Below are 25,564 nucleotides of genomic sequence, written 5' to 3'. Positions count from 1 at the left end.
ATCATGCTTGGTAAAGTAGAGGGGCACTACATGATCTGACCCCACTACACTGAGGGGAAACACTAAGGGAGGGCAACAGAACGACAAGGGGAACAGAGCAATGAAGTCCCCAGGGAATGCCAAAAATAGACCTTGAGGACAGGGCATGGCACCACATCAGACTCAACCAGAAAAGACTCCTAAAGGTCAACAAACAGACCTTGAACAATTTACAGGCTTCTCTTTTTTGTCATTGTTTGTTTGTTTTCTGTTGTTGCTACTGTTGTTTTGTTTTCTTTTGTTTCTTTGTTTTTCTATCTGACTTGTTTTTGTGCATATTATTATCTCTGAAAGTCTATCCAGATAAGATAGACTGGATAAATAATCTGGAGGAAAAAGCAACAGGACCAACTGTTCGGGGGACATGGAAGAGGGGGAGGCAGGGAAAAGTAAGTGGGTGTTAAACCCAGAGACAAGGGAACACAAGTGATCCAAAATCAATGGTGAGGAGAGTTAGGTAGGCCTAGTAGGGCTTGATTCGGGCGATGTAATTGAGAGGAATTACTGAAACCCAAATGAAGGCTGAACATGATAGTGGGAAAAGAGGAAAGTGAAAGGAAATAGAGGAAATAACTAGGAGGCAAAGGGCATTTATACAGGTCTAAATACAGACATGTGCATATGCAAATATATTTATATGTAACGATAGGGAAATATATCTAAGTGCATATATATTTAAAGGTTTAGTATTAAGGTAGCAGACATTGGACCTCCACTCAAGGCAAGAACACTTTGTTCTATTAAACTGGTATTTCATGATGCTCACCTTCCACATATGATTGCTGAAGAAAAAGCGAGTGAATAAGCAAATGTAGTGAAGAAAGCTGATGGTGCCCGGCTATCAAAAGATATAGTGTCTGGGGTCTTAAAGGCTTGAAGATAAACAAGCTGCCATCTAGCTCAGAAGCAACAAAGCTCACGTGGAAAAAGCACACCAGCCTCTGTGATCACGAGGTATCGATAGGATTAGGTATCACATCAAAGAACAAAAAAAATCCTATCATTGTGAATAAGGGGAGTGTGGGCTAGAGACCCAAAGTCCATCTGAAGGCACCTGGACATTCCCTTACAGAAGGGTCGTGGGGAGGAGGTAAGCCAATCAGAGTACAGTATAGCACCGATGAAATGTACAACTTTCCTGAGTTCAGCAGTTCTCAACCTGTTGGTTACAGTCCCTTTGGGGATTAAATGACCCTTTCACAGGGGTCACCCGATTCAAAACAGTAGCAAAATTACAGTATGAAAGTGCAATGAAAATAATTTATGTTTGGGGGGTCACCACCACATGAGGCACTGTATTAAAGGGCCGCAGCATTAGGAAGATTGAGAACCACTGCTCTAGTTCTTTAATGCTTCCTCCCCACCACTATCATGATCCCAATTCTGCCATACAAATCTGGCTAGACCAGAGCATGTAAACTGGTACATATAAGTTATGGAAGCATAGGGAATCCAGGACAGATAAACTCCTCAGGACCAATAATGAGAATAGCGATACCACCAGGGTAAGGAGAAGGTGGGGGAGAAAGAGGGAACAAATCACAATGATATACAGTTAACCCCCTTCCTGGGGGACAAACAACAGAAAAGTGGGTGAAGGGAGACATAGGACAGCGTAACACATGAAAAAATAATGATTTATAAACTATCAAGGATTCGTGAGGGAAGGAGAGTGGAGGAGAGAAGGGTTAAAAAATGAGGAGCTGATACCAAGGGCTCAAGTAGAAAGAAAACGTTTTGAGAATGATGATGGCAACTAATGTACAAATGTGCTTGACACGATGGATGGATGAGTTGTACGAGCCCCCAATAAAATGATTTCAAAAATAACAATAAAAATATAATGAAAAGGAGGCAAGCCCTTGACAATATGAATTAACTCAGAGGCTGCAACAATGGGCTCAAAGGTAAGAGTAATTGTGAAGATGACCCAGGACCGGGGATCGCTTTGTGTCTCTGTACACAGGGTCGCTAAGGGCTGGGAAAGTCTGGGTGGCATCCAACAACCACCAAGGAATCCAGAATTATCATAGAGCGAGATTTTAAATAGGCCAACATTTAACCTAATCAGGACCATATCATCACAGGCTTCCAAAGATGTTTATTACATTTACCATATTAAGTTTTCCACATAAGATTAAAAGTTTCATTTGCAGAATTACCTTTCATTGATAAGATCTGCTAAGATTTCAATTTCCTTCTCCTTTCTCTTATTTTCTTCAGATATTTTAGCAAATGATTTTGAAAGATCAGAAAAGTCTTTTGAAACATTAGAAAGCTCAGTGTCCCATGTATTTTTCTTTAAAGTGGAAAAAAAAGAGAATCATTTATACACATTTGCTTGTCTTTTGTTCGTTTTACCAAAAGTGATGAAAAGAGACAATAATTTTTGTTACAAAAGTTGATGTTTTAGAGTAAAGAATGCTTCTCTACTGGGGAAACAGAAGAAACAACTTACTGTGGCATAAAAAGTATTGAGCACTCCTTTGTACTCGTTTTCACAACGTTTTCGCTTCCAGGAAAGTTGGTCATAAAGTCTTTTTAAGTCCTCCAACTAAGAACAACAATTACACACAAAATCAGGGAACTGTGGTGCTTTCTAGTTCTTTCTCTCTTTAATAAGGGGTGGGATATATTAGCTATGTTTTACTTTAAACAATTAGTATAATATAATAAATACTTATTGAAATAATAATTTTCCAAAATACTATATAGGCCCTTTCTATTATAAAAACAAATACAAATTTCTGGATTAAAAATACTAAGCCAAATGTTCAAATTATAAAATAGAATATAATTTAGTTATATAATAATTGGCAAACAGAAAATTCTAAATCATAATTCACCATATCATCAAGTAAAGTATAAAATAATATGAATGTAGCAAAACTCTTTAAAATAGCCATATGGTAATTTCAAATCAATGTTACATAATATCTTCATTTATTCCATAATAAGCTTTTAAAATTACTGAGATTTTAAAAGTCTGTCAGTAATCAGCTAAGGTGAAACTATTGTTCTCTCACAATCTGAAACAAAGAAGAGTGAGGAACATCAAAGACTCACAGATACAATTGGTGTTGTGATCTAAGGATCCATGTGAACCTCAGCCTCCATGACCTGACAATAGAAATAGAGGGTGAAGGACTTCTACTCTTAGATGGACCACAGTCAAAGGCCCTGAGCCGGTGAAAAGGTGGAACAAAACTCACAATCATAAAAAGGGGGTGGGGCAGGCATACTGTAGTGTGAGAAGAACCAGATAACTATTCTCTCCAAGCCATGGATGAGGAAGTCATTGGACATAGGTTCAAAATTCATGGCTTGAGGATGCCCCAAAAAATGGCAATTCAAGCCTACTATTCATGTATTATTTACACATTCTCTTCCATTTTCTGTCATGTTTACTTCACTTCTATCTTCATGGAAAAAAGCATTACTGAAAGTTTTGCCTTAATTCCAACCTTCAATGTTTGTGTAATGAACTGTCACCTAAACCATTAATCTGTATAAATAAAAAATTCATATATTTTGGTCTTATACATGTATAATTTTCCTAGACAGTGTTTTAAAACCTTTACCACTGGCTAGATTAATGGTAATAGTAATAGAATGACGATATACCCCATGGGGATAATTTAAAATGTCCTTCTACAAAGTAAAGTTTTTAAAGTGAACCAGAGACATATATAAGCATAGCTACATGAATGGACTTAGAGCTCACCCTTAATAATAGCCCACATCTAAGAACAGTTAGTTCATATGACACGGCCCTGCTCAATGCCAAACCCCATGAAGTGATCACTGAAGATATGGGTGCTATAAAAAAGTGTGATGAAGAAAGTGGGTGGTGCCCAGCTATTGAAAAGAACAGCATCTTGGGTGTTTGACTTCAAACAAGCTGCCATGTAAGTATCAGTTATATCCACATGGAAAAACAGACCAGCCTACGTGATCCAAGACTTGTAAATAACAACAACAACAAGCCCAGAGGAAGGACTGGTATTCGAGTCTAAATTCTGAACACCCAGTTTTCAGAAGACTACGAGTAACAGGGAAAGTTTAACACCCATTTTAGGGTTTCCCATAAACTTAAGTCTAGGTGAACCCCTTCTGACCATGGAAACAGAGGCTTTGCTATCAGACAGCATACATTGTGGGGAAGATTACTGCAGTTTTAGGTCAAAGTGTGACGCCTTCTCACTTGAGCTCTCTCTTAAGCCAATATATAATTTTTTCCAGTTTTTAATATGTGCTGCTTTGTTTTCAATTGAGGTTTTTCTGTTTCATTCTGTCATTGTTAGATCATTCGTTTTTATTTTGTTTTGAGGTTTTGTGTTCTTCTGTATCGGAAACCCAGGTTAGTTAAACCGATAGAGAAAACAACAATTGTTTCAAAGGCACATGGCAAAGGACTAGCAACAACTAACAACAATGAGTTCAAGGAAGAAAAATATCCTGGAATTGTTAGTGGTGAAGTTTGCACTCAGATGAATGTGATTGAACTAGTGAAATATATATATATATGAATTGTATGCCAGGCTAAGCTGCTAAACTATTTTCTAAAACAAGTGTATGGACTTAGAGATTATGTCAAGACACAATAGCTTCATATCTTGATATTGTTATTTAATAAAGTACTCTGTGATTTTGTAGGATTGAAAAAAATAAACAAAAGAATGAGGGCTAGAACCAAGATACAAAGGTCAATGCCACTCTCTCACCCACTATAGCAAAGTGAAGACACTATATCTGCACAGTTAAGATAGATCTTCGAAAGCTAATAAAATTTTTAAAGTTTCAAATCTAAAAATTAAAAGAAAATTAATAATAATAAAAAGAGCAGGCCCAGTGGTCAGATAGAGGTTGGAAGAACGACACGACTATAAGTTTCAGTCACACTTCAGGCTTGGAACTGTCCTCACCTATTGACTCAATTTTTATCCCAAAATAGACTGGCCTATAATGTGAGTAATAACAGTAGGGAGATCTGCACTTCTTAGAAAAATCAACCAATTGAGATTTTAAAAGGCAGCATCACTGACTTATGGTAAGATGATGGCCTAGACAGATTCATCATCTACAACCAAAAACAATGAGTCCATGCAGGAAACAATGTTTGGAAACTGATTGTGGCTGCAATTGCACAATACTGCTTGATGTGATTGAAATACAGAGTGATATAGGATTTTTTTAAAGGAAGAGAAAAGAGGTAAAAAAAAGAAAAAGCATAGTGTGAATTTTTGAAGGCGCTTTGGCAATATAATTGTGTAACCTTTTTAACATCATCTTCAGTAAAATTTTACTTGCTTTTTATATTAATGATGTTTCTCAATAATTTCCACATTCATTTGGTCCACTGTTCTTTGGAATGGGACACAAATAAGGATCTTTTCTTCCAGTAGGTTTACTAGCTGGAAATTTCTTGGCATACACAAGTGAGTACTTCCACGACTACATCCATTTGTTGGTGGAGGATTCCATTTCCATGAGTATCCATCCATTCCTTGTTTGCACCAATGCCTTCAGTGCAGGTTGGACTTCTTCCTTTAAAACCATGAATTCTCAATCATATGCTACCTCCTGAAATGACTGAATACCAACCAAGTGGTTCTGTGTATTTTTCCCATCCTCTTTGGCTGCTTCCTGCATCATGCGATATTTTCCCAAGAGAATCCTTCAATATTGAAAGTTAGAACTGGAAATTTTTTATGCTGTCACTTCATTTTGAGAAATGAAAACTACATTGTGCCCTCGGGTTTTCCGACTCCATGTCTTTCATATTTCATTTTAATTATTTAATTTGCTTCCTGTTGTCATCTCATAGATGATTGTCGTCAGCTCTTCTATTGTATCATTTTCTTCCAGTCAATTTAGTTTCTCTGTGTTCAAAAGCAAATTTCCGTGTAACTTCTGGCATTGTCTTTGGTTTTTTATTTCTTTATGTCTTTTTTAATGACCTTTTGCTTTCCTCACGTCATGATGTTCTCGGTGTCATTCCATACGGCTCTTGTCTTTGGTCATTGGTGATCAGTGCATTAAATTTATTCTTGAGATAATCTCTATATTCATGCGTGATATATTCAGAGCTCTGATTTGGCTTTCATGGACTTGTCTTAATTTTCCAACTACTGTTCCTTGCCGTCTTTCATTTCAATCACCAGTAATTATTAATGCATTTTGATTCCATATTTCATCTATTTCTGACTGCAGAAGTTGTTAGAATTCTTCAATTTCTTCATCTTCGACTTTAGAGGTTGGTGCATCAATTTGAAAATTAATTGTAAATTAATTGTATTAGCTGGTTTTTCCAACAAATCAAAACAAAAATTAAACCCATTGTCATGAAGTTGATTCTGACTCATAAGAACTCTATATCAATTGTCTCAGATAGCCACTCTATAGGAATAGATAGTCTCATGCTTCCACTGTAATGCAGCTGGTGGGAATGAACTGCCATCCTTGGGAATAGCAAGTCAATCCCTGACCCACAGTGTCACCAAGGCTCCTATAAGGATATGGATATTATCCTGTGATGGAAAGCCTGGTACCTCAGGATCAATCTTAAAATGGTCTTTTTGATGATGGATATGATTGGATTCCTCTTCAACTTGTCATTACTGGCATAGTAAGCCATAAAATTTTCATAATGAATTATTATTCATTTCAATCGCCTAATGCCTGAGATATCTATCTTTATGCATTTCATTTCATCTTTGATGACTTCTAATTTTCCTAAATTCACACATTGTACATATCCAATTTTTAATGGATATTTGAAATAATGTCTTCTCATATTCATATCCAATTATTAATGAAGGTTTGAAGTAATTTCTTCTCATTTACATACCCTGGTAAGACCCATGATATTATGATGAAACAAATCAGCTGCCTATGACAGGCAAAAAGTGACTCCAACAATAGTATGGGGAGAAAAATCCACCAAAGTGATACTTTTTTCATGATTGTGAAATTTTTTTCAAAGTTACTTATTTAAAAGGGCAGGGGGAAAGCTTCACAATTCATCGAGTGAAGCAGACATAATAATACATATAACAAAATCCACCACATATAGCACAATGTGAGAACAATGGAAACAAAATCTGTTATGTCTCTGGATGCAATATCATAAAGGAAATACTTTCAAATCAAAATCAGCAGTAAATTAATGGAACAATAAACCACCTCCAAAGAGTTGATCCCAATTAATTTTGAATGATTTACTACTTAGAAACATAACACAATAAAGCAATACATCATTTCAATGGGTCAGATGAGCAACTACTCAAAATTATTCATTATGATAATAAACATATTTAACACCACTATATGGTGTTAAATAAACCAATATATGGTGTATAAACCATATATGGTGTATAATAAACATATATTTAACACCAATATAGATAACCTACATGTCTTTAAAAGAAAAGAAAAACAATGAAAGCAAATTTTATAGATACTTTAAAATTTTTTGAGTTCTGCACAATATAATACATAAATAAGTATTGATGTCATGTTAGGAAAAATTAATAATATATATTTTAACAGTTATATAATTTTATCCATAGAGAATATAAGAACACTTTGCAATGAAACATTCAGAAAACTTGGGCTATAGTTATATCTTATTTGAAAAACTGGTAGCAATTATGATTATATTAGTCCAACTATTTTTTGGTAATATTTCCTAATTGGGGAAACTGAAGCAAAAATATGAATCAAAGGGTAAACTTATAAGGATAGTTTTTGTGATTTGGATTTGTTCCATACAAAGTGTACTCCACTGAGTAGTAAGCATCATTCTTCTACTAATGTAAAAAGCTTTTAAAAATTATGCAAACAAATATTTGCATGTATATATAGTGTGCATATGTCATATTTTACATATTCTTATATATATATATATAATTTTTTTTCTTGATTGACTCATTTAATATTAGAATGCCGACTTTAGGTGGTAGTGAATGATGATATTAAATCTTGAAACCGCCTGTTCACCTCCTTCTTGAATTTCTCCAAGGTTACTACATGACCATCATCTTTTAAAACTTCTTTTTCATTGTACAGACCCAACGTTTTTAGGGCTTCTTTATATTGCACAAATGATATGGAGCCTTTGTTAGCGGAGTCCAGCATCTCAAACATGGCCACGATGTTGGTGGCATCCATAAAGAAAGGAAAAGTCACTCCTGTCACTTTGGCAATTCTCATTCTTTCCAACATCATTATTAAAAATTCCCTTGGTTTTTCAGGCCGGAAGAAGAGCAGGGTACTGGTGAGCAAGGTCAGCAGCTCCATGATTTTATGTTTTTCCAAATATTCCTTAGCCTCCCGTTCCCGGTGGTGGCCTGGCTCCATGGCGCCGCTTGGGGCCGTTGCTAAGCGCTATATATATATAAATTATACATATATACAAACATCCTCCTCCTCTCATCTTCCCTAAAAATGTATGGTAGTTCCTCATATTATTTCTATTTTTTGAAACTAATATTAACTTTATAAATATATGAACAAATTATCAAAAATTAGATCTTATTATGACATTAAATGTGGAGGCTAAACTTTCTATTTTAGAAGTGATCAAAGAAATTTCAAAAGCAATTACTAATAGACTTTTAAAAAATATTTTACTAATAGCGGTATTTTTATAGATGACAAGTTTCTGCACAATTCGCAAATTAAAGTTATAATTACTTGAGAACACTGTAAAATATCTTTCAGCATTCATTGGTTCTTCCATTTCTGGTATTTATAGCAGAGTCTTTGAGTAACTATTATGTACTTATGAAAGTGGCATACACTCTCATAAATTATTAAAGTATTTGAATACCTGTGATAGTTTGATTTATTGTAATAACTAGGCCAATAGGAACATGTGGGCAGAGTTTAATCATGTAGCAGCTTGATTGGAAGGCAACAAAACAAATGGCTTTCCAAGACCTGGCCTCTTCTCTCTTCCTGCGTGGTGATTGGACCAGAGCCCTGCTGCTTGAGCTACTTCTTTGCTTCAACCATGTGCTGCACTACCTGTAAGCTGAGCCAACCCATGGATCATGTCACTAGAGGTTGAGACTCCTTTGAGACCTGTTTCACCATGCTTCTGGTGCATACATTCCCAGATCTTGAGGCTGGTAGATCTTGTCACCTTGCATTGCTTGAGTTCGAGATCCCATCATGGCCTGCTTCACTAAGTTCCTGTGCTACTGACTGTTGCTGACACACCCTGCTGTTTGCAACCCCAGGGCAGACTCTGCCTGTCTTGCCTGAAGAAAAATTCCGCAGTCTGATTCATTGATCTTGGACAGGCAGCCCACTTCAGTAGAAGGATTTTCAGTATATTAACTGTTCCATGAAAGTGAGTTGTACTGAGCCCTCTGTACTGCTGTGTGGATTAATTAGCTGTTATATTCCTTCTCGCTGTATAAACATATCTCTATATCTATATCATCTACACTTATATCTATAATCATAAGTACCCTGGGGTTTTTTCGCTAGAGACTCCTGCCTCACACAATACCTATACTCCACTGTTTCTAATCATTCAATTATTTGAATGCTTATCCTCCTCAATCTTACCAAGTTCTTTCTAGGATTAAAGATGTATTATTTTTTTGCCTTTTTTCTCTTCTTTTCTCTTTTTTTCCTTCCTTCCTTTTTTTTCTTCTCACCTTCCTTTCTTCTTTCCTTTCTTCATTTCTCCTCTCCCATAAATTTACTGATTTAATCATTCATTTAACAAGCATTTATTTAGGTATAAGTACCTAAAATTGGGCAGTCTCTGTGCAAGTTACCCAAAGGTAAAACACAATGTAATCCCTGCCTTAAAAGACTTATCAATACCCCAAACAACCATAAGATAATGTGGTTGACCAATTACAAATACAACTTACAAATACAGGCAGATGTACATATGAGTATGAATATATAGGTGCATATGTATGCCCACAGAGATGATATATAAGCATACATACATGAAGAATGCCTCATGTGCTGCTGCTCATGAACTTCTGATTTTGTGGCTAGCAGCTAACTTGTAACCACTACACTACCGTACTCTTCAAATACCTTATTGATATAACCAATACCCAGCAAGTCTGTTTTCCTGGTTTTTAAAGCTTAAGGTCATCACCTTATGGGACACTTCAGTTAAATGACAAAATGTGGTCCATAATATGTATATTATACATCCCAATCTGGTGAGCAGTGTCTATGGTCTTAAAAGATTGTGAATATGCATCTTAATTAATTACTATTGGTGGGAACAACAAAAAAAGAGATGAAAAGCAAAGGCCATTAGAAAAGGTGGTCTGTAGGACAAATATTATATTGGAACCCGAGTCTCGTCTAACCTAAGACCAGAAGAATTCTATATGCTCAGTTACTACTGCTGAGTATTCTGATCGGAGTCAGAGCAGATGGGAAAAAATGTGCAACAGAAATGAATTCTTAAAAGTCACAATTTATTGAATTAATTGACATTAGAGGATTCACCAAGGCTATTGCCTAGATGTACTCTTTAAAGCAAAATAATTCCTTAAGGTCACTTTTTACTGAAACAAAAGATTGATATAAATTAAAAAACATCAAAACCATGTAGATAAGATCACATGGTCAACCATTTCTCTAAGGCAAATATGAGCAGGTAATAAAATTAGAGAACTGAAGTATGAAAACACTGTACAGGGTTGCTCTGAGTTGAACTTGGCTCGATGACAGTGGGCTTTTCTTTTGGGGTTGGTAGAAAACTATTTGTTATCGCTGTATATGATACGACTAAATAAACCATTAAATAAAGTTGGACAAAAAGTGGTACAACCAGGATGAAATGAATGAGATTGATGACATATTGTGAAAACTGTAACCAATATAACTGAAAACTGTGTGCAGAGATTATTTTTTTAAAAACCCATTTGCTGTGTAAACTTAAGTACAAAACCCATTTTTAAGAAAACCTTATTTATCATAGTAATTTTAAAAATTTAACTTATAGTTTAGAAAGAAGTAGATAAGTAGTTATTGATTTCCGCAAAACATTTTTAAGTACCATCAAAGAGGTAAACACTTAGGCACAATTAGAGTTCAAAGTTGTCAGAAGAAATTGAAGAGAGTTTGATCATAATCTTCCATCTCCTTTGTTGAAGTCTAAACAAGATTTAACCAGACAATGGTGAGGTTGAAAGAATGAGAAGTAGTGAATTCATCTTCATAATTAAAGGACACAGTATTTTTAAAAGAATTGGGGTTCTTCAAGTCATTCCATTTGATTAGTGAGCTTGAGGTAAATGCATATTAAAATAAGAAAAGGTGAATCAGAGACAGACTTATGATCTACTTAAGATCAACTTTTCTCATCATATTCTGGGACTTCAGCCTAGTGCTTTTTAGTCTAGTGTTTTCTTAATACAGTATTATCAGCTTTGTCTATTTCAGAATCTGTTCTCCATCCAGTGTGAATCACTTCCATTTTCACTTGGTACATATTATCTACATTGCATGAAGGAAGATAAAGTCAAGGCATGTTGAGAGAAACAAAATTTTGAGAACTTACTGTGATGTGAATCTTACTAAGAATTGTAGGGCACATATATCAAAACATAAGTCAAAATAAAATAATAACCCCAGTAGGAATTTGAATAAATGAACAAAGTTCTGTGTAAAATGATAAACTGGTGATAAATACAAGCAAATATGTATTATATGACTCCTATTGCTATCATGCTGGAAGATATTTAAAAAGTAGGTTTAAATGATCAAACAAAAATAATTTGAGGAAATGATCATAAGGCTCTTAAACTTTTCAGGAAGAAGATAAAGATACTTATTAATATTCAGACCTACTAAGTAAAATACACATTTAATTTTTATAGAAATAAATTATTAAACTGTTAAATATTCTAAATTTATTTTCATGTAACCACAAGGTTTCATATAATATAAAGGGGGGGGGAAAGAACTAAATGGAAAAAATAAATGGAGAATTGTCATGTTAAGATATTTTAACAGACTTCCTAAAATAATTGATAAATCAGTCAGAAAATATATCAGAAATATAAAAATGCACTCAATGTGTCCATTTAGGATTATTTTTCAATAGCAGAAAAACCCTTTTATGCAAAATGGCTATGCAATTTGCTGTATGTTAGGACAAATGAATTCTTAACAGATCTTAAGCAATTTTTACACAAGGCTACATTTATGACTAAATCAAGTATATTAAAATCAGTTTTAAAATTATCACTTAAATATTTTATGAAAATCAAAACCCAACAAGCCCACTGCCTATGAGTCTACTGTGACCACACTGTACTAGACAGTGTTAAAATGTATATAGAAGGACAAGAACAGGTATACCTATAATCCCTGGAAAACGCAGCATGATAGAAGTTTGATAATGTAAACATGGAGGACCGAGGCAAAGATAGTCAAGTAGAACAAACAACATGGGGAAAGATAAAAGAGATTCACATAAGTCTGAAAACATCCTGTGTGACAGATATGACATAAAATATTAACACACAAAGAAAAGCAACACATCAATGATTTTATCATAATAGCTTATTTTCTGTCTAGGAGGAAATGCAATTGGAGATACAAATTATATACTATTCCCATACATTAATTTCATATTGGCTATTGAGTTAAATATGAAAAATAAAATTTGAAAACATGGAATAAAACAGAAGAATTTTAAAAAATGATTTTTTATGATTTTGCACTAAAAAAGCCTTAAACCAATTCAAAAAAGCACAAAGCTCAACAAGCACAACAAAATTGTAGCTTTTGCTACATTAAAACTGAAATTTTTTTCATAACATGTAATATAAAGAAAATATTTTTAATAAATGTAATTTATGAGGTTTAGTATTCATTCTCCAAAAACTAAACCATACTCACTGCCATTGAGTCAATTCCAACTCATAGTGAACCTATAGGATTTGTAATCTGGTGTCAATTTGAGAGAATTATGTGTGAAGGGGTGGAGTCTGACCTGTCAATCAAAGGCTAGCCAATGAGGTCTCTGTGAGGGCATGGCCTTCTTCTGAGAATTCTGGGAACTCCTTTATTTCCTCCTTGGAGGCAGGAGACACTTTCCTCTCTCTGCAAACTCCCTGAAAGACACTGCAGTTAACAGGACACATGGAACCACTCTAGTGCCAGGAGCTGGAGAAGCTACCTACCCCGACGCAACCTGAAGCCTGAGAAGCCACTTGCAGACCCCTGCCAGCACTGAGATGCTTACAACGCCACTGGATCCAAAGACTTTCTACCCACTGGCCTGTGATTGTACTCCATTTGGCATCATTGCCTGTGTTTCATCAGTCTGAAGAGGACTTTATAGATTGGTATGGGACATACGGGCTAATATCGGATTTATGGGTTTAGACTGGACTGGGTTAGGATGCTTTCTTAATGTACAATTACTCTTTAATAAAGCTCTCTCTTATACACATATGAGTGTCTATGGATTTGTTTCTCTAGTCCACCCAGACTAACACAATAGGACAGAGTACAACTGCCCTCACGAGTTTTCCCTTCTGTAAATCTTCACGGAAGTAGAAAGCCTCGTCCTTCTCCCGCACAGCGTTGGGTTGTTTGGGACATCTGATCGAGTGGCTAGACTCCAACACATAACCACTACACCACATTCTTACTGACCAATTGCAAAGATAGGCCACCATCCAAAATATGAAAGAAGGAAAAACAGAAAATACACACTGCTCCCACAAAACTAATTAACATAAGCTTTAAAGCCCATGGATGCCTAGCTGTCCTTACTCATCGACGCCCTGCACAGGTTTCCCATGCAGCCACTGTATGGGGACAGACAGGCTCATCTTTCTCTTGTGCTGAGGGGCTGGTGAGTGTGAACTGCTGACTTTGTTGTTAGCAGCCCAAAGCCTAATCCACAGCACTATCAGGGGTCCATAAAATATGCCCAGTCCTATTCATAATTGTGGGTTTTAAAAGTATAATGAAATACAATGAAAGAATCTCATAAGGAAAAGTGGGGAAAGGAGATCTTTGTGATGTTGTTAGCTGTCATTCATGGCTACACCTGTGCACAACAGAAGGAAACGCTGTCAATACCTGTGCCGCCTGTCATGGAGCTCATTGCATCACTGTGTCAATCCAACTCCTTACAAGCCTTCCTCTTTTTCACTGTCCTTCTGTTTACCAAGCATGACATTTTGTCCAGGGTCTGGTCTTCTCCTTTCAACATGTATAAAGTCTCACCATCCTCACTTCTAAGGTACATTCTGGCTGTACCACCTCCAGGAAAGATTTTTGTCTTTGGTGGGTTGTGTTTGATTGTTTGTTTGTTGCAGTCCATGGTGCTTTCAATATTCTATCCCAGCACCATAATTTAAATGCCTTGATTCTTCATCAGTCTTCTGGATTCTATGCCCAACTTTCACATGCATATGAAGCGATTGTAAATACCATAGATCTGGCCAGGCATACCTTAGTTCTCAAAGTGACATCCTTGTTCTTCAGCACATTAAAGAGGTGTTGTGTAGATTTGTCCAATGAAATGCATTGATTTCTTGAAGATTCCATGAGCATTGATTGTAGATCCAAGCAAAATGAAATTCTTGACAACTTCAATCATTGCTTTAGTTATCATGTTACCTCTTGGTTAACTGTGAGGATTTGGGTTTTTGTGTTTTGGTTTTCTACATTGAGTTGTCATCCATAATGAAGGCTGCAATCCTTGATCTTCGTCAGCAAGTTCTTCTGACTTTCAGCAAAGCTGTCTGCATATCACAGATTGTTCATAAGACTTCCTCCAACCATCATGATACAATTCTTCCTCATATCGTCTAGTTTCTTGGATTATTTGCTCAGCGTAGTTTGGATAAATACGGTGAGAATATACAAGCCAATGCATCCCTTTCTTGATTTTAAACCAGGCAACATTCGCTGGTTCTTTTTGAAGGAATGCCTCTTCAGATTCCACAGGAGCACAGTTAAGTGTTCTGGAATTCCCATTCCTATAGAGGTTATCCATAGTTTCTTATGAGACACACAGTCAAATGCCTTTGAGTAGTCAGTGAAATTCAAGGAAACATTTTTCTGGTATTCTCTACTTTCACCCACACAATCATCTGTTGCCAGCAGCAGTGTCCTAGTTCCAAGTCTTCCTAGAATCTGGGCTGAATTTCTGGCAGCTCCTTGTCAATGTACTGCTGCAATCATTACTTGCATATTAGTGATATTTCTCAACATTCTGCGGGGGTCTCCTTTCTTTCCATTGGGTACAACTACATATCTCTTCTAGACTAGTCAGTTAGCCTTCTAAATTTCTTGTCGAGTAATGGTTGCTTCCAGTGCTTCAATAGCTGTTGACACATTTCCATTGGTATGCCATCAATTCCTGGATCCATGTTTATGGGCAACGCTTTCAGTGCAGCTTGGACTTCTTCCATTTGTACCATTGGTTCTTGCTCAGATGCCATCTCTTGAGATGGGTGAATAGCAATCCGTTCTTTGTGGTACAGTGACGCTGCATTCCCTCCCTCTTCTTTCGATGCTTCCTACATCATTCAATATTTTCACCATAGAATCTTTCAGCATTTCAATTTTAAACTTGACTTTTTTCCCTTTTTAAAATATGCTTAACATGTACTTCCTTTTTCGTTTCCAGGCCTTTGTTATCATACTTGACTTTGTCTTCTTAAGCTGCCCCCTGAAGTTTTCTATTCAGCTCATTCATCATTTTTTCATATGCTTTAGATACTCTATGATCAAAAGCAAATTTCAGAGTCTCTTCTAACATCCTCTTTGATCTTTTCTGTTTAAGACCTTTTGCTTCATGAATTATGCTCTTGATATCGCTCCATAATTTACCCAGGCTGCTGTCATTAGTATTCAATGATTCCAATCTATTCTTGAGATGTTCTCTAAAACCAGGTGGATATATTCAAGGCCTTATCTTGGCTCTGGTAGACTTATTTTAATTTTCCTCAACTTCAACTTCAACGTATACATGAGGAATTGACAGTCAGTTCCACAGTCAACCCCTGGCCTGGCTGTTGCTGCTGATATTGAGCTTCTCTGTCATCTCTTCCCGCCAATGTAGTCCATATTATTTTTGTGTATTCCTTCTGGAGAAAACGTGTGTAGTCACTATTTGTGTTGTTAAAATGCTAGGTAGGAAATGGCAATTGGAAAAAGAATGTGCACATTATTTCTTTGCTACTTTATTAAGAGAGATCAGTCCTTGGAGAGGGATATCGTTCTTGGTAAAGTAAGGGGTTCAGAAAAAAAAAAAAGAGAAAGATCCTGAACTGAATGAACTGATCACAGTGGATACAGCAATTAGTTCAAGCATAACAATTGTGGGGATGTTCCAGGGCCTGTCAGTGTTTTGCTATACTTTAGAGCAGACTCTACAGCATTTGGCAAACAAAATTATTTCCTTTTAGGATTTTATTATTTTGACTTACTAATATTTTCTTTTACCGGTTATTGACAGACAAGTAAATCAAGGAAAATGAACGAAAAAAGGAAAGTAAGAGTGGTCCCCAAACAAAAAGCATCCAACCAAGCAAGCTGGTATAAAAGAAGAAAGGATCAATGAGTCAGGCAGCGCCGAGAAATGAGAATGCCCACCCACAGTCCTGAGCTGACAGCTGGCAAGTAAACAAAGCCCTGTGATAGACAACTGTACGCAACGGGCTCCTGCCGGTATTTTGAATGGGTGTCAAGTCGATTCAGTCCCCATATTTCTAGAAACACAGGCCTGCTGGTAGCTTGATTTTAATTTTCTGAGACCCACAACAACAGACACAATAAGAAGAGTCAAGCCACAGCAAGTCCTGAGTAGCTCTGATCAAAAGAATCTTTGAAACAATAAACTGAAGACTTGCTGGCATAGTGGTTATGAGTTAGGCTGCTAACTGCGGACCTTGCAAGACCACCCGCTGATTCGAGGTGGAAAGATAGGCCTCTCTACACTCATAAAGAGTTAGAGTCTCAGAGACTCACAGTAATAGTTCTGCCCTGTCCTATTGAGTGGCTATGAGTTGGCATCAAATGGATGGCAGCGAGTTTGAGTTTTTTGACTGTAAGCTACTAAGTTTATGGCAATGCACTATAATAACAATAAAAACAACAAAAATTGGCTAACTGCTATTCAATGATTTACAAACAGAAAGACTTCAAATTTGGAGTCATATCTAAAATCAATATACTTAAATTTTAAAAATATGAAAAAGTCACCTTTTTTGTTAAAAGAGCTAACTCATTTTCTGATGACTGTGTTTCCTTCAGTGCTTCTGCCACTGCCTCCTCCTTCTCCTCAATGTCTATGTTCGTATCGTCTATCGACATGGAGTAGTGGAAACAGAGATTATTCAGCTTGTCCATCTCATTCCTAAGAGGAAACACATATTGATTTTATCCATGTCGGAAGCTTGTGCAGTAAAAAGAAAAGTGAAGGGGAAATACACATGGCTTAGGCTTCTGCTGAATCCCATCTGTCCAAAGACCAAGGATGTCAATAGCTTTGCTGTCAGGAAGAATGCACTGGACAGTGAATTTTTGCTGATATCAACAGGTTAAATTTAACACGTTATCATTTGGTATCCCCTTTGATCCATGTTAAATTTGTTCTAGTTTTTAATATTTTCTGCTTTCTTTTCAATTTGGGGTTATTGTTGTTAGTTTTAGAAAATCATTTTTCTGTAAATGAAATCCAGGATAGATAAATCTATAGAAACCGGAAATTGGGTTAATGGTTGCTTGTGCATGTGGCAGATAAAGTTGGAGGTGGGGTGGGGTGGGGATGGGGAGATAAAAACGATAGGAAAAGAACAAAGAAAATTCATGAACAAGTTCGCAAATTGATTGCGGTGATGTGATTGAACTATTGAATTGCATGATATGTGAATAATATACCAATATAACTGCTAAAAAAATTAAAAGGTAGTTGTGTCTGACCTAAGCATATGAATTAATGCAATTCTTTTATTCCCCAAATTTCTCCCGTCCCAGAGTAGCTTCCCAATTCCTACAGAGTTCCAAGAATCCTTGGTTGGCACAAACAATTAAGTGACAGACTCTTAGCCACTCGTGGGTCAAACCCACTCAGAAGTGCCTTAGAAGACAGACCCACGATGTTGTTCTACTCTGCATACATGGGTTTGTCACATGTTGGAATCAACTCCGTGGCAACTAGTAACAACCAGTTAGAGACTGACTGAACAGGGAAAAATAATACTAGTATTTATGGCTCCAAAGGAAAGGTATTATGAAAATGCATGCATATAAAATAGAAGTTGATGCTTGACCTAAAACACATGTGATTATATTTCAGGAAACAGAATTAGCACCTTTGAAAAAGGCACCAAAATGCAGGGGGAAAAGAAGAGAGGAAATGAGATGAGAAGGTAGAGATCATTATAACATTAATTTAGTATTAGGGGTAAAATGAGGGAACTTATTGCATAGTGAAATAATGAGAAATGGTTGACAAAGAATTCATTGTATCTGTGTGATCCTCCTCAAAATATATGTGGACCACGTAGTTCATTTATCTTACTTAGGAGATAGACATTCCAATATTAAAGTAGTTAAATGTAAAGAACTAATTTATTTATTTATTTGGTTTACTGTAGGAGAAACACACTAAGAAAATGATAACATGATCATTTTTATAAAATATCAGAAAATAATTCAAACAATCCCAACAAATTTTAAGATCTTATCAACAAAGTGAAAAGTCAAATAGACTAGGTGACTTATTTGCAAGCCATATAGGACATTATAGTCCATATTTTGAGTCATATTTATAGAAATGGGCTTCTATAAATGAAAAATAAAACAGCATGAGACAAATGAGCAAAGGATATAAGTAATAGAAAATAAATGTAAAGTGCTACAAATACGTGGCATGCTTATCAAATTGATTCAGGTTCCCATGCACCAACTCTGATCAGAATTCAAGGCAAATGAAATACACAACTTGACCACAAAGATGAGAATTAAGGCAGAAACAAAATGATTGACCAAAAAGAGTTACATAATCTAGTCCAGAGATGACGTGGGGACAGAATAAGGGCAGAGGCCACACTGCCACAGAAGAAATGATGGCAGATGTTGATGTCCTGGATGTAGTGTTTGCACCACCTAGAGACTCCTAGGATTTATACACACACACAAATTTACATAAATTATATATTAGAAGGGACCAAAAAATGGGGAAAAATGTCAAAGCTATGTATTTCATTTTTTTAACAAAACAAACGTATCACCTTCAAAGTACTCTCCATTACACTTAATACATTTGTAAAATCTGCGATTCCATTCTTGGAAACATTTTCAAATTCTTCTTTAGATGGCTGCTTATAGCACCTCTCTCCTTTTTTCATTCACCTCTTATAATCTTCAAATCATTTTCCTTTTATGTCCCTCATCATTTTCAGGGGAAAAAAAGAAGTCACAAGTAGTGAGGTCAGGTAAGTAAGGTAAGGTGCATGGGGCAAGAGAGGCATGCAGGGTTTTGGTTTGTTTTTGTTTTTTTTGGCTACAAACTAGTGCACTGAGATGGCTGAGTGAGCAAGTGCATGGTTTTGGTGGCAAAACAAGTCCCCCATCTACCACAAAGCAGATCTTTTCCATAGCACACTGTTCCACAGACTTTTCAGAATGTCTAAATAGAGTTTGATTAACAGTCTGACCTGGTGAAACAAATTCCAAATGCACTCAAAATTCACAATTTTGTCCAGTCAGAAAATTGATGGATGTCACGACCAAGGTTTGTCATCAATCAACATTTCACCTCTTTTGAAACAAAAAACCACTTGTACACTTGAGTTTTTCCCATAGCACTGTCCTTGTACCCTGTGTTCAGCATCACAAGAGTTTCTGTGGCATTTTCCCCAAGCAGGAAACAAAATTTCACAGCCACATGCTGCCCTCTTAAATCGGCCATCACAGAAAATGAGGTTCAAGCAAAACTGCTTTTACAAAAATATTCACTGTGACCAGAGAGAACCTTCACAGGCAACACAACTGGGTGCAAGAACTCAGAGCCAGTTGCTTCTTGCCTAGAGGGAAAAAATGTATACAAGGAAAGTTCCGCTCCATGCAATTCTGGGTTTGGGGATAACCCCTCATATATGAGTTTATATATGTGGGGCTGCTCCCCCCCAAAAAAAATTGTAATATGCAGTTTTCTCACTAGGTGAGCACCAGCAACTCGCTCTGAAATAGTGCACCCAGTGCGTCATCAGGGAAAGTTCTCTCTGGTTACAGTGGATTTTTTTATAAAAGCAGTTTCACTTGAACCTTGTTTTTGTGATGGCTGATTTAAGATACAACGTGCAGCTGTGAAATTTTGTTTCCTGATCAGGAAAAATGCCACCAAAAGTGTTGTGATGTTGAACACAGCTAACAAGGACGGCGCTATGGGAGAAGTTCAAGTCTACAGGTAGTTCTGGTTTCAAAAATGGTGAAATGTCAGTTGATGATAAACCAACTTCTGGACAACTGTAACTTCCTGGACTGACAAAAATAGACAAAATCCACGTACTTCTGTTCAAACACAGATGAGAGACCTTTGAATAGATGGAGAAGGTATCTGGATTATCCTGGAGCTTGGTACAGCAAATTTTAATGGAAGATTTGGAAACGAGAAGGGTTGCTCTGAAATGTGTGCTTCAGGTTCTGACTGACCAGCAAGGACAGTGTCGAATGGAAGCATGGCATGCTTTGAAAGAACTGCTACAAAGTGACCCAGACATTTTTCCAAGGCCATTATTGGTGACAAGACATGGTGCTATTCTTACAACCCCGAAAGCAAACATCAATCAAGCCAGTGGAACACACCACTGTCACCTTCCCCAAAAAAGCTCCTCAAGTGAAAGCAAAGATCAAGACGATACTCATTTGTTTTGTTTTGTTTTATGTGAGTATGTGAGGGAATAGTATATTTAGAGTTTGTTCCACCAGGTCAGACTGTTAATCAAGTTTTCTAAGTAAAGATTCTGAAAAGATTGCATAATAGTGTGTGACCAAAAAAAAGTCCTGATGTGTGCCAGACAGGGGACTGGTTTTGCCACCACTACAATGTACCTGCTCACACAGGCATCCTGATTTTGGCAAAAACACCATGCTTCTCTTGCCCCACAGATTTTAGTCACCTGAACTTGGTCCATGCAACTTCTTTTTGTTTCCACAAATGAAGAGGAACATGAAAGGACAGCAATTTGAAGATGTAGAAATTGTTAATGGAAAAATAAGGGAGGTGCTGTCAGCCATCCAAACAGATGAGTCTGAAATATGGTTTCAATAATTGAATCACAGTTTTTACTAATACATTAAGTACAATGGAGAGTGCTTTGAAAAAATTAAATACATGATGTTTCAAAAATAATAAATTCTGGGTTTTTTTGTGCTATCTCAATATATATATATATATATATTTCAAAAAATGATAAATTTTGGTTTTTTGGTGATATATATACCATGATAGTGATATGGGCAGTTTCTTTTTCTTTCTCTGAGGTTTTTGTATGGGAATATATATTTTGATAAATATTTTGTTTTGAAAAGGAGCATTCTTAAATTCTCTAAGTCCCATTTGTGAATGATTCTTACTTAAACATTTCCAAGTTAATTTCATTACGCCTAATATCTTTCTCCATTTCTATTTTAATTTGCTCGCCCTTCACTTTGGCATTTTCGCAGTGTTCTTTAGTATCTTCAAGTTCTCCATGAACATGTTTATACTGTTCCATTGCCTAGAAAAGAAAAGGATTTTCTTGTTGATACACTTAATAAAATCAGACAAGTGAAAAGTCAGAGAAAGAACTTAAGATTATGAGAGCATCTTAGTTATTTGGTGATTAGAAGTAGAGAGATATTCTCTCAGAGCTCTGGAAGTAGAAGTCCAAATTCAAGGCACAAACTCTAGGAGAAAGCTCTCTCTGTGTTGAATGTGGGGAAAGTTCTTTTTTCCTTAGAGCATGTTTCTCAGTCCTTTGGTAATGAATATCTTAAGTAATTCTTCCTCTCTCTTACTCTTTTCTATCTCTATTTAGCTAGCTATATCCAATCATCCATTCTCTCTCCATCTCTCCATCTCTCCAGTACATTACATTTCCTAATATAAAACATTATTCATAATTCAACTCATCTGAAATTTTTAGATTACACACAACTTGCTATGAACATGATGGCGAACACCCAGCATAAATATTACTTTTATAGGGAGCAATAGATTTTATAAGGAAACTGCCCAATCGTTACAATTTTTGCAGTTATATTCTTAAAAAAAGATTAAGAACATACTTGAATATATTCTTACTATAATATACTAGTATGTATTTGTTCTTGATGTCTTCCCCCAGCTCATCAGTCTCTGAGTGCACAAGACAGCAAATGTTTGCTTGAAATGCAGGTGGGATAGATTCCAGGTCATATTTTGGCTGTAATGGATTTCTTTTAATTTTCTTCAGCTTCAATCTGAACTTTCATATGAGCAATTGATGGTCTGCTTTACAGTCAGCCCTGGACTGCTTATAGCTGCTAACACTGAGCTTCTCCGCTGTCTCTTCATACTGAAGTGTCCATTTGTGTTCCGGGTATTCCATCTGGAGAAGTCCGTGGTTATAATCACCCTTTGTGTTATGAAAAAAAGTATTTGTTATGAAAGTCGTTGGTCTTGGAAAAGTCTATCTTGCAATCTCCAGCTTTGTTTCTATCACCAAAACTATATTTTCCAACTACTGTTCCTTCTTTTCCAACTTTTGCATTTCAATCACCAAGATTTATCCATGCATGTTTGATCAATTTCAGACTGAAGACGTTGATAGAACGCTTCAATTTCTTCATCAATAGCTTTGGAGGTGGGTGTGTCAATGTGAACGATAGTTATTGACTGCATTTCTTTAAGGCAGATAGGTCTGGTCCTTTCACAGGCAGAACTAAACTTCTAGCTAGATCCTATATGTCCTTTTTGAAATTAAGGCAAAGTCATTTCTCTTGATTGTGTCATACATGACATAGTAAACCATGTGATTTTCAGATTCAAAATGTCCAATATCAGTCCATTTCAGCTCACTAAAGCTTAGGATCTTAATTGCTAGGTGTTCACTTTCATACTCTGTATATTTGAAGTTCTGACTAGCAGTATGTTTTTGCAGCAGTGTCTTCCCGTTTTGACCTGTGCCCATCAGCAAATGAAGGCTTTACCCCCACAGGCTTTACCGCATAGATGTTATTTTTTTTTTTAGAAAGTAGGTCCTCCTCAGTCACATTGCTAATGACCTCCGACCTCCGACCTCAGGGGCCTATCCTCTCGCACAATCTCTGACAATGTTCTTCTTCCATTCATTAGGCCTTTACTCTCTGATAGGGACATTGGTGGTATAGCGGTTATGGTTTGGGTTGTGATCCTCAAGGTTGGCAGTTCGAAACGAAGAGGAACTCCATGAAAGAAAGACTGGACTTTATACTCCCATAAACAGTTACAGCCTCAGAAACCCACAGGGGTCACTGGGAATCAGCATTGAGTTGATGGCAGTGAGTTTTTGGTTCTGATTCTGGTTTTGGTTAGTATCTGCCAAAGTTTCAAAGTTATGCATTAGGTTTTCAGTGGCCACTTGCTCTGGAAGTTGGTAGCCAGTTCCTTCTTTGTAGTCTATTCTTAGTCTTGAGGTTCCACTGAAACCTGTTTACTTTGGATTACCCTGCTGGCATTTGAAATACCTGCTGTCCAACTTCCTACATTACAGCAACCCACAAGCCACCACAGTATGACAGATTGATTGACAAGTGGTGGTTCAATCTATATATTGAGCAAATAATCTGATCAACTGGATTATATGAAGAAGCTTGTGACTACAGGATTGGAGGAAGGTTAACAACCTGCAATATGCAGATGATGCAACATGCTTGCTGAATGTGAGGAGGATGTGGAGCACTTACTAATGAATACCAACAACTGCAACCTCCAGTACAGATTACGACTCCATATAAAGAAAACTAAAGTCCGCAAAACTGAACCAATAGGTAACATCATGTTAAAAAGAGAAAAGACCGAAGCTGTGAAGGATTTTCTTAAAAATGGACCCATTGCACTCTGTTCGCTAAGGCCTCTGGGAGCCAGAATTGGCTAAACGGCCTTGGGCTGTTTTTGTTTAACTTTGCTTGTATTGCTCGTTTTCTTTCCATAATGATGTTTGTTGAATATATTGTCATATATCTTCTATACAGGAATATCTCTTCAAACATTTGACCCATATTGCAATTTGGTTATTTATATTTTTGTCCTTAAGTAGTAGAAATTCTCTATAGCATTTAAATAATAGGCCCTTATCAGATATAAAAATTGCAATATTTTCTCTCATTCTGTAAGTCATCATTTCATATTCTACTGTTCTGTAATGTACACAAGTTTTTCATTTTAGTGAAGCCTATTTATCTATTTTCCCTTGCTGCTTATGTTTTTGCTGTCATGTCTGAAAATCCCTTGCTAATTCTAAAGTTCTGAAGACCTCCCCAATATAGCTTTACAAATTTTATTATTTTTGCTCTTATATATTTTGATCTTTTTAAGTTTATTTTCTTAAATGATGTAAAAAAGGGTGGTTAGCTTTGTCATTCTGTGTGATTGTAACCATCTAGTTTCCTTAGCGATGTGTTTTGAAGAGACAACATCCTCTTCATTAAATTGTTTTAGAATGTGTAACAACTATCTATTGACCATAGATGCACGGTTTGATTTCTGGATTCAATTCTTTTGGTCCATATGTCTATCTTTCTATCCATACCATATTGTTTTTATTTTTCACTTTTTAATTAGTTGGGAAATTGTGTGGTGTGCAAATTCTATCCATTTTCAAGATTACTTCTTAAAATTCCATATACATTTTAGATAGGCTTTTCCGCTTCTACAAAAAGGGCCATTGAAATTTCAACAGTGAACGAATGAAATCTGTTGGTTGTTTTCTAGAGTATTGTCATCTTAAAAATGTTAATATTTAATTGACATGAGATGTCTCCATTTATTGGGTGTTCTTTAATTTACTTGGAAAATAGTTTTCTGTGTAGACACTTACATTCTTTTTGTTTAAATTATTATTTAATCTTCTGATGCTATTGCACATTTAATTATTTCCACTTTATTATCCATTCAGAGTGATTGAAAACAGACTAAATTTTAACTCATGCTTCCTGGAAATTGCTGAATTGATTGATTTTAATCACTTGTTTCTGTGAAGTGTCTACATATCAGATTACAATCTGCAAACAGAGATACTTTACTTTGTCAAAAAAATTTTTTTTCATGGTCATCAAGTCAATAGTTACCCGTTGGGGGCTTCTGAGACTGTAACTGTTTAGAGGAGTTGAAAGCGCAGTCCCTTTTCCATGGTGGTGGTTTCAAACTGCCAACCATGCTGATCACAGCTAAACACATAACCACTATGCCACCAGGGCTCCTATACACTTTAACTCCATCCTCTCTAATTTAGATGCCTTTTATTTCTTGGCTTTGCTTAATTATTCTATCTAG

General features: G+C 36.2%; 2 protein-coding genes across 2 annotated transcripts in view; both read right to left on the bottom strand.

Moving 5' to 3' along the window:
• Positions 1–25,564, bottom strand: part of CCDC178 (coiled-coil domain containing 178) — a 404,288-nt gene that overhangs the window by 331,313 nt on the left and 47,411 nt on the right. Inside the window, exons 7-10 of the mRNA XM_075533238.1 lie at positions 21,646–21,788; positions 17,266–17,419; positions 2,498–2,593; positions 2,202–2,338 (exon numbers count right to left, since the gene is read on the bottom strand). Of these exons, the coding sequence (XP_075389353.1) occupies positions 2,202–2,338; positions 2,498–2,593; positions 17,266–17,419; positions 21,646–21,788 (530 nt within the window). The remainder of the gene's footprint in view (positions 1–2,201; positions 2,339–2,497; positions 2,594–17,265; positions 17,420–21,645; positions 21,789–25,564) is intronic.
• Positions 7,974–8,403, bottom strand: LOC142427841 (EF-hand calcium-binding domain-containing protein 10-like). The gene has a single exon (XM_075532942.1). It carries the CDS (start codon positions 8,398–8,400, stop codon positions 7,993–7,995), a length of 408 nt encoding a protein of 135 aa, XP_075389057.1. The 5' UTR covers positions 8,401–8,403; the 3' UTR covers positions 7,974–7,992.

Source organism: Tenrec ecaudatus, chromosome 15, assembly GCF_050624435.1.
Source record: "Tenrec ecaudatus isolate mTenEca1 chromosome 15, mTenEca1.hap1, whole genome shotgun sequence".
NCBI classification, from domain to species: Eukaryota; Metazoa; Chordata; class Mammalia; order Afrosoricida; family Tenrecidae; genus Tenrec; species Tenrec ecaudatus.
The sequence above is the reverse complement of the archived record's forward strand: the minus strand, read 5'-3'. Positions and strand labels throughout refer to the sequence as shown.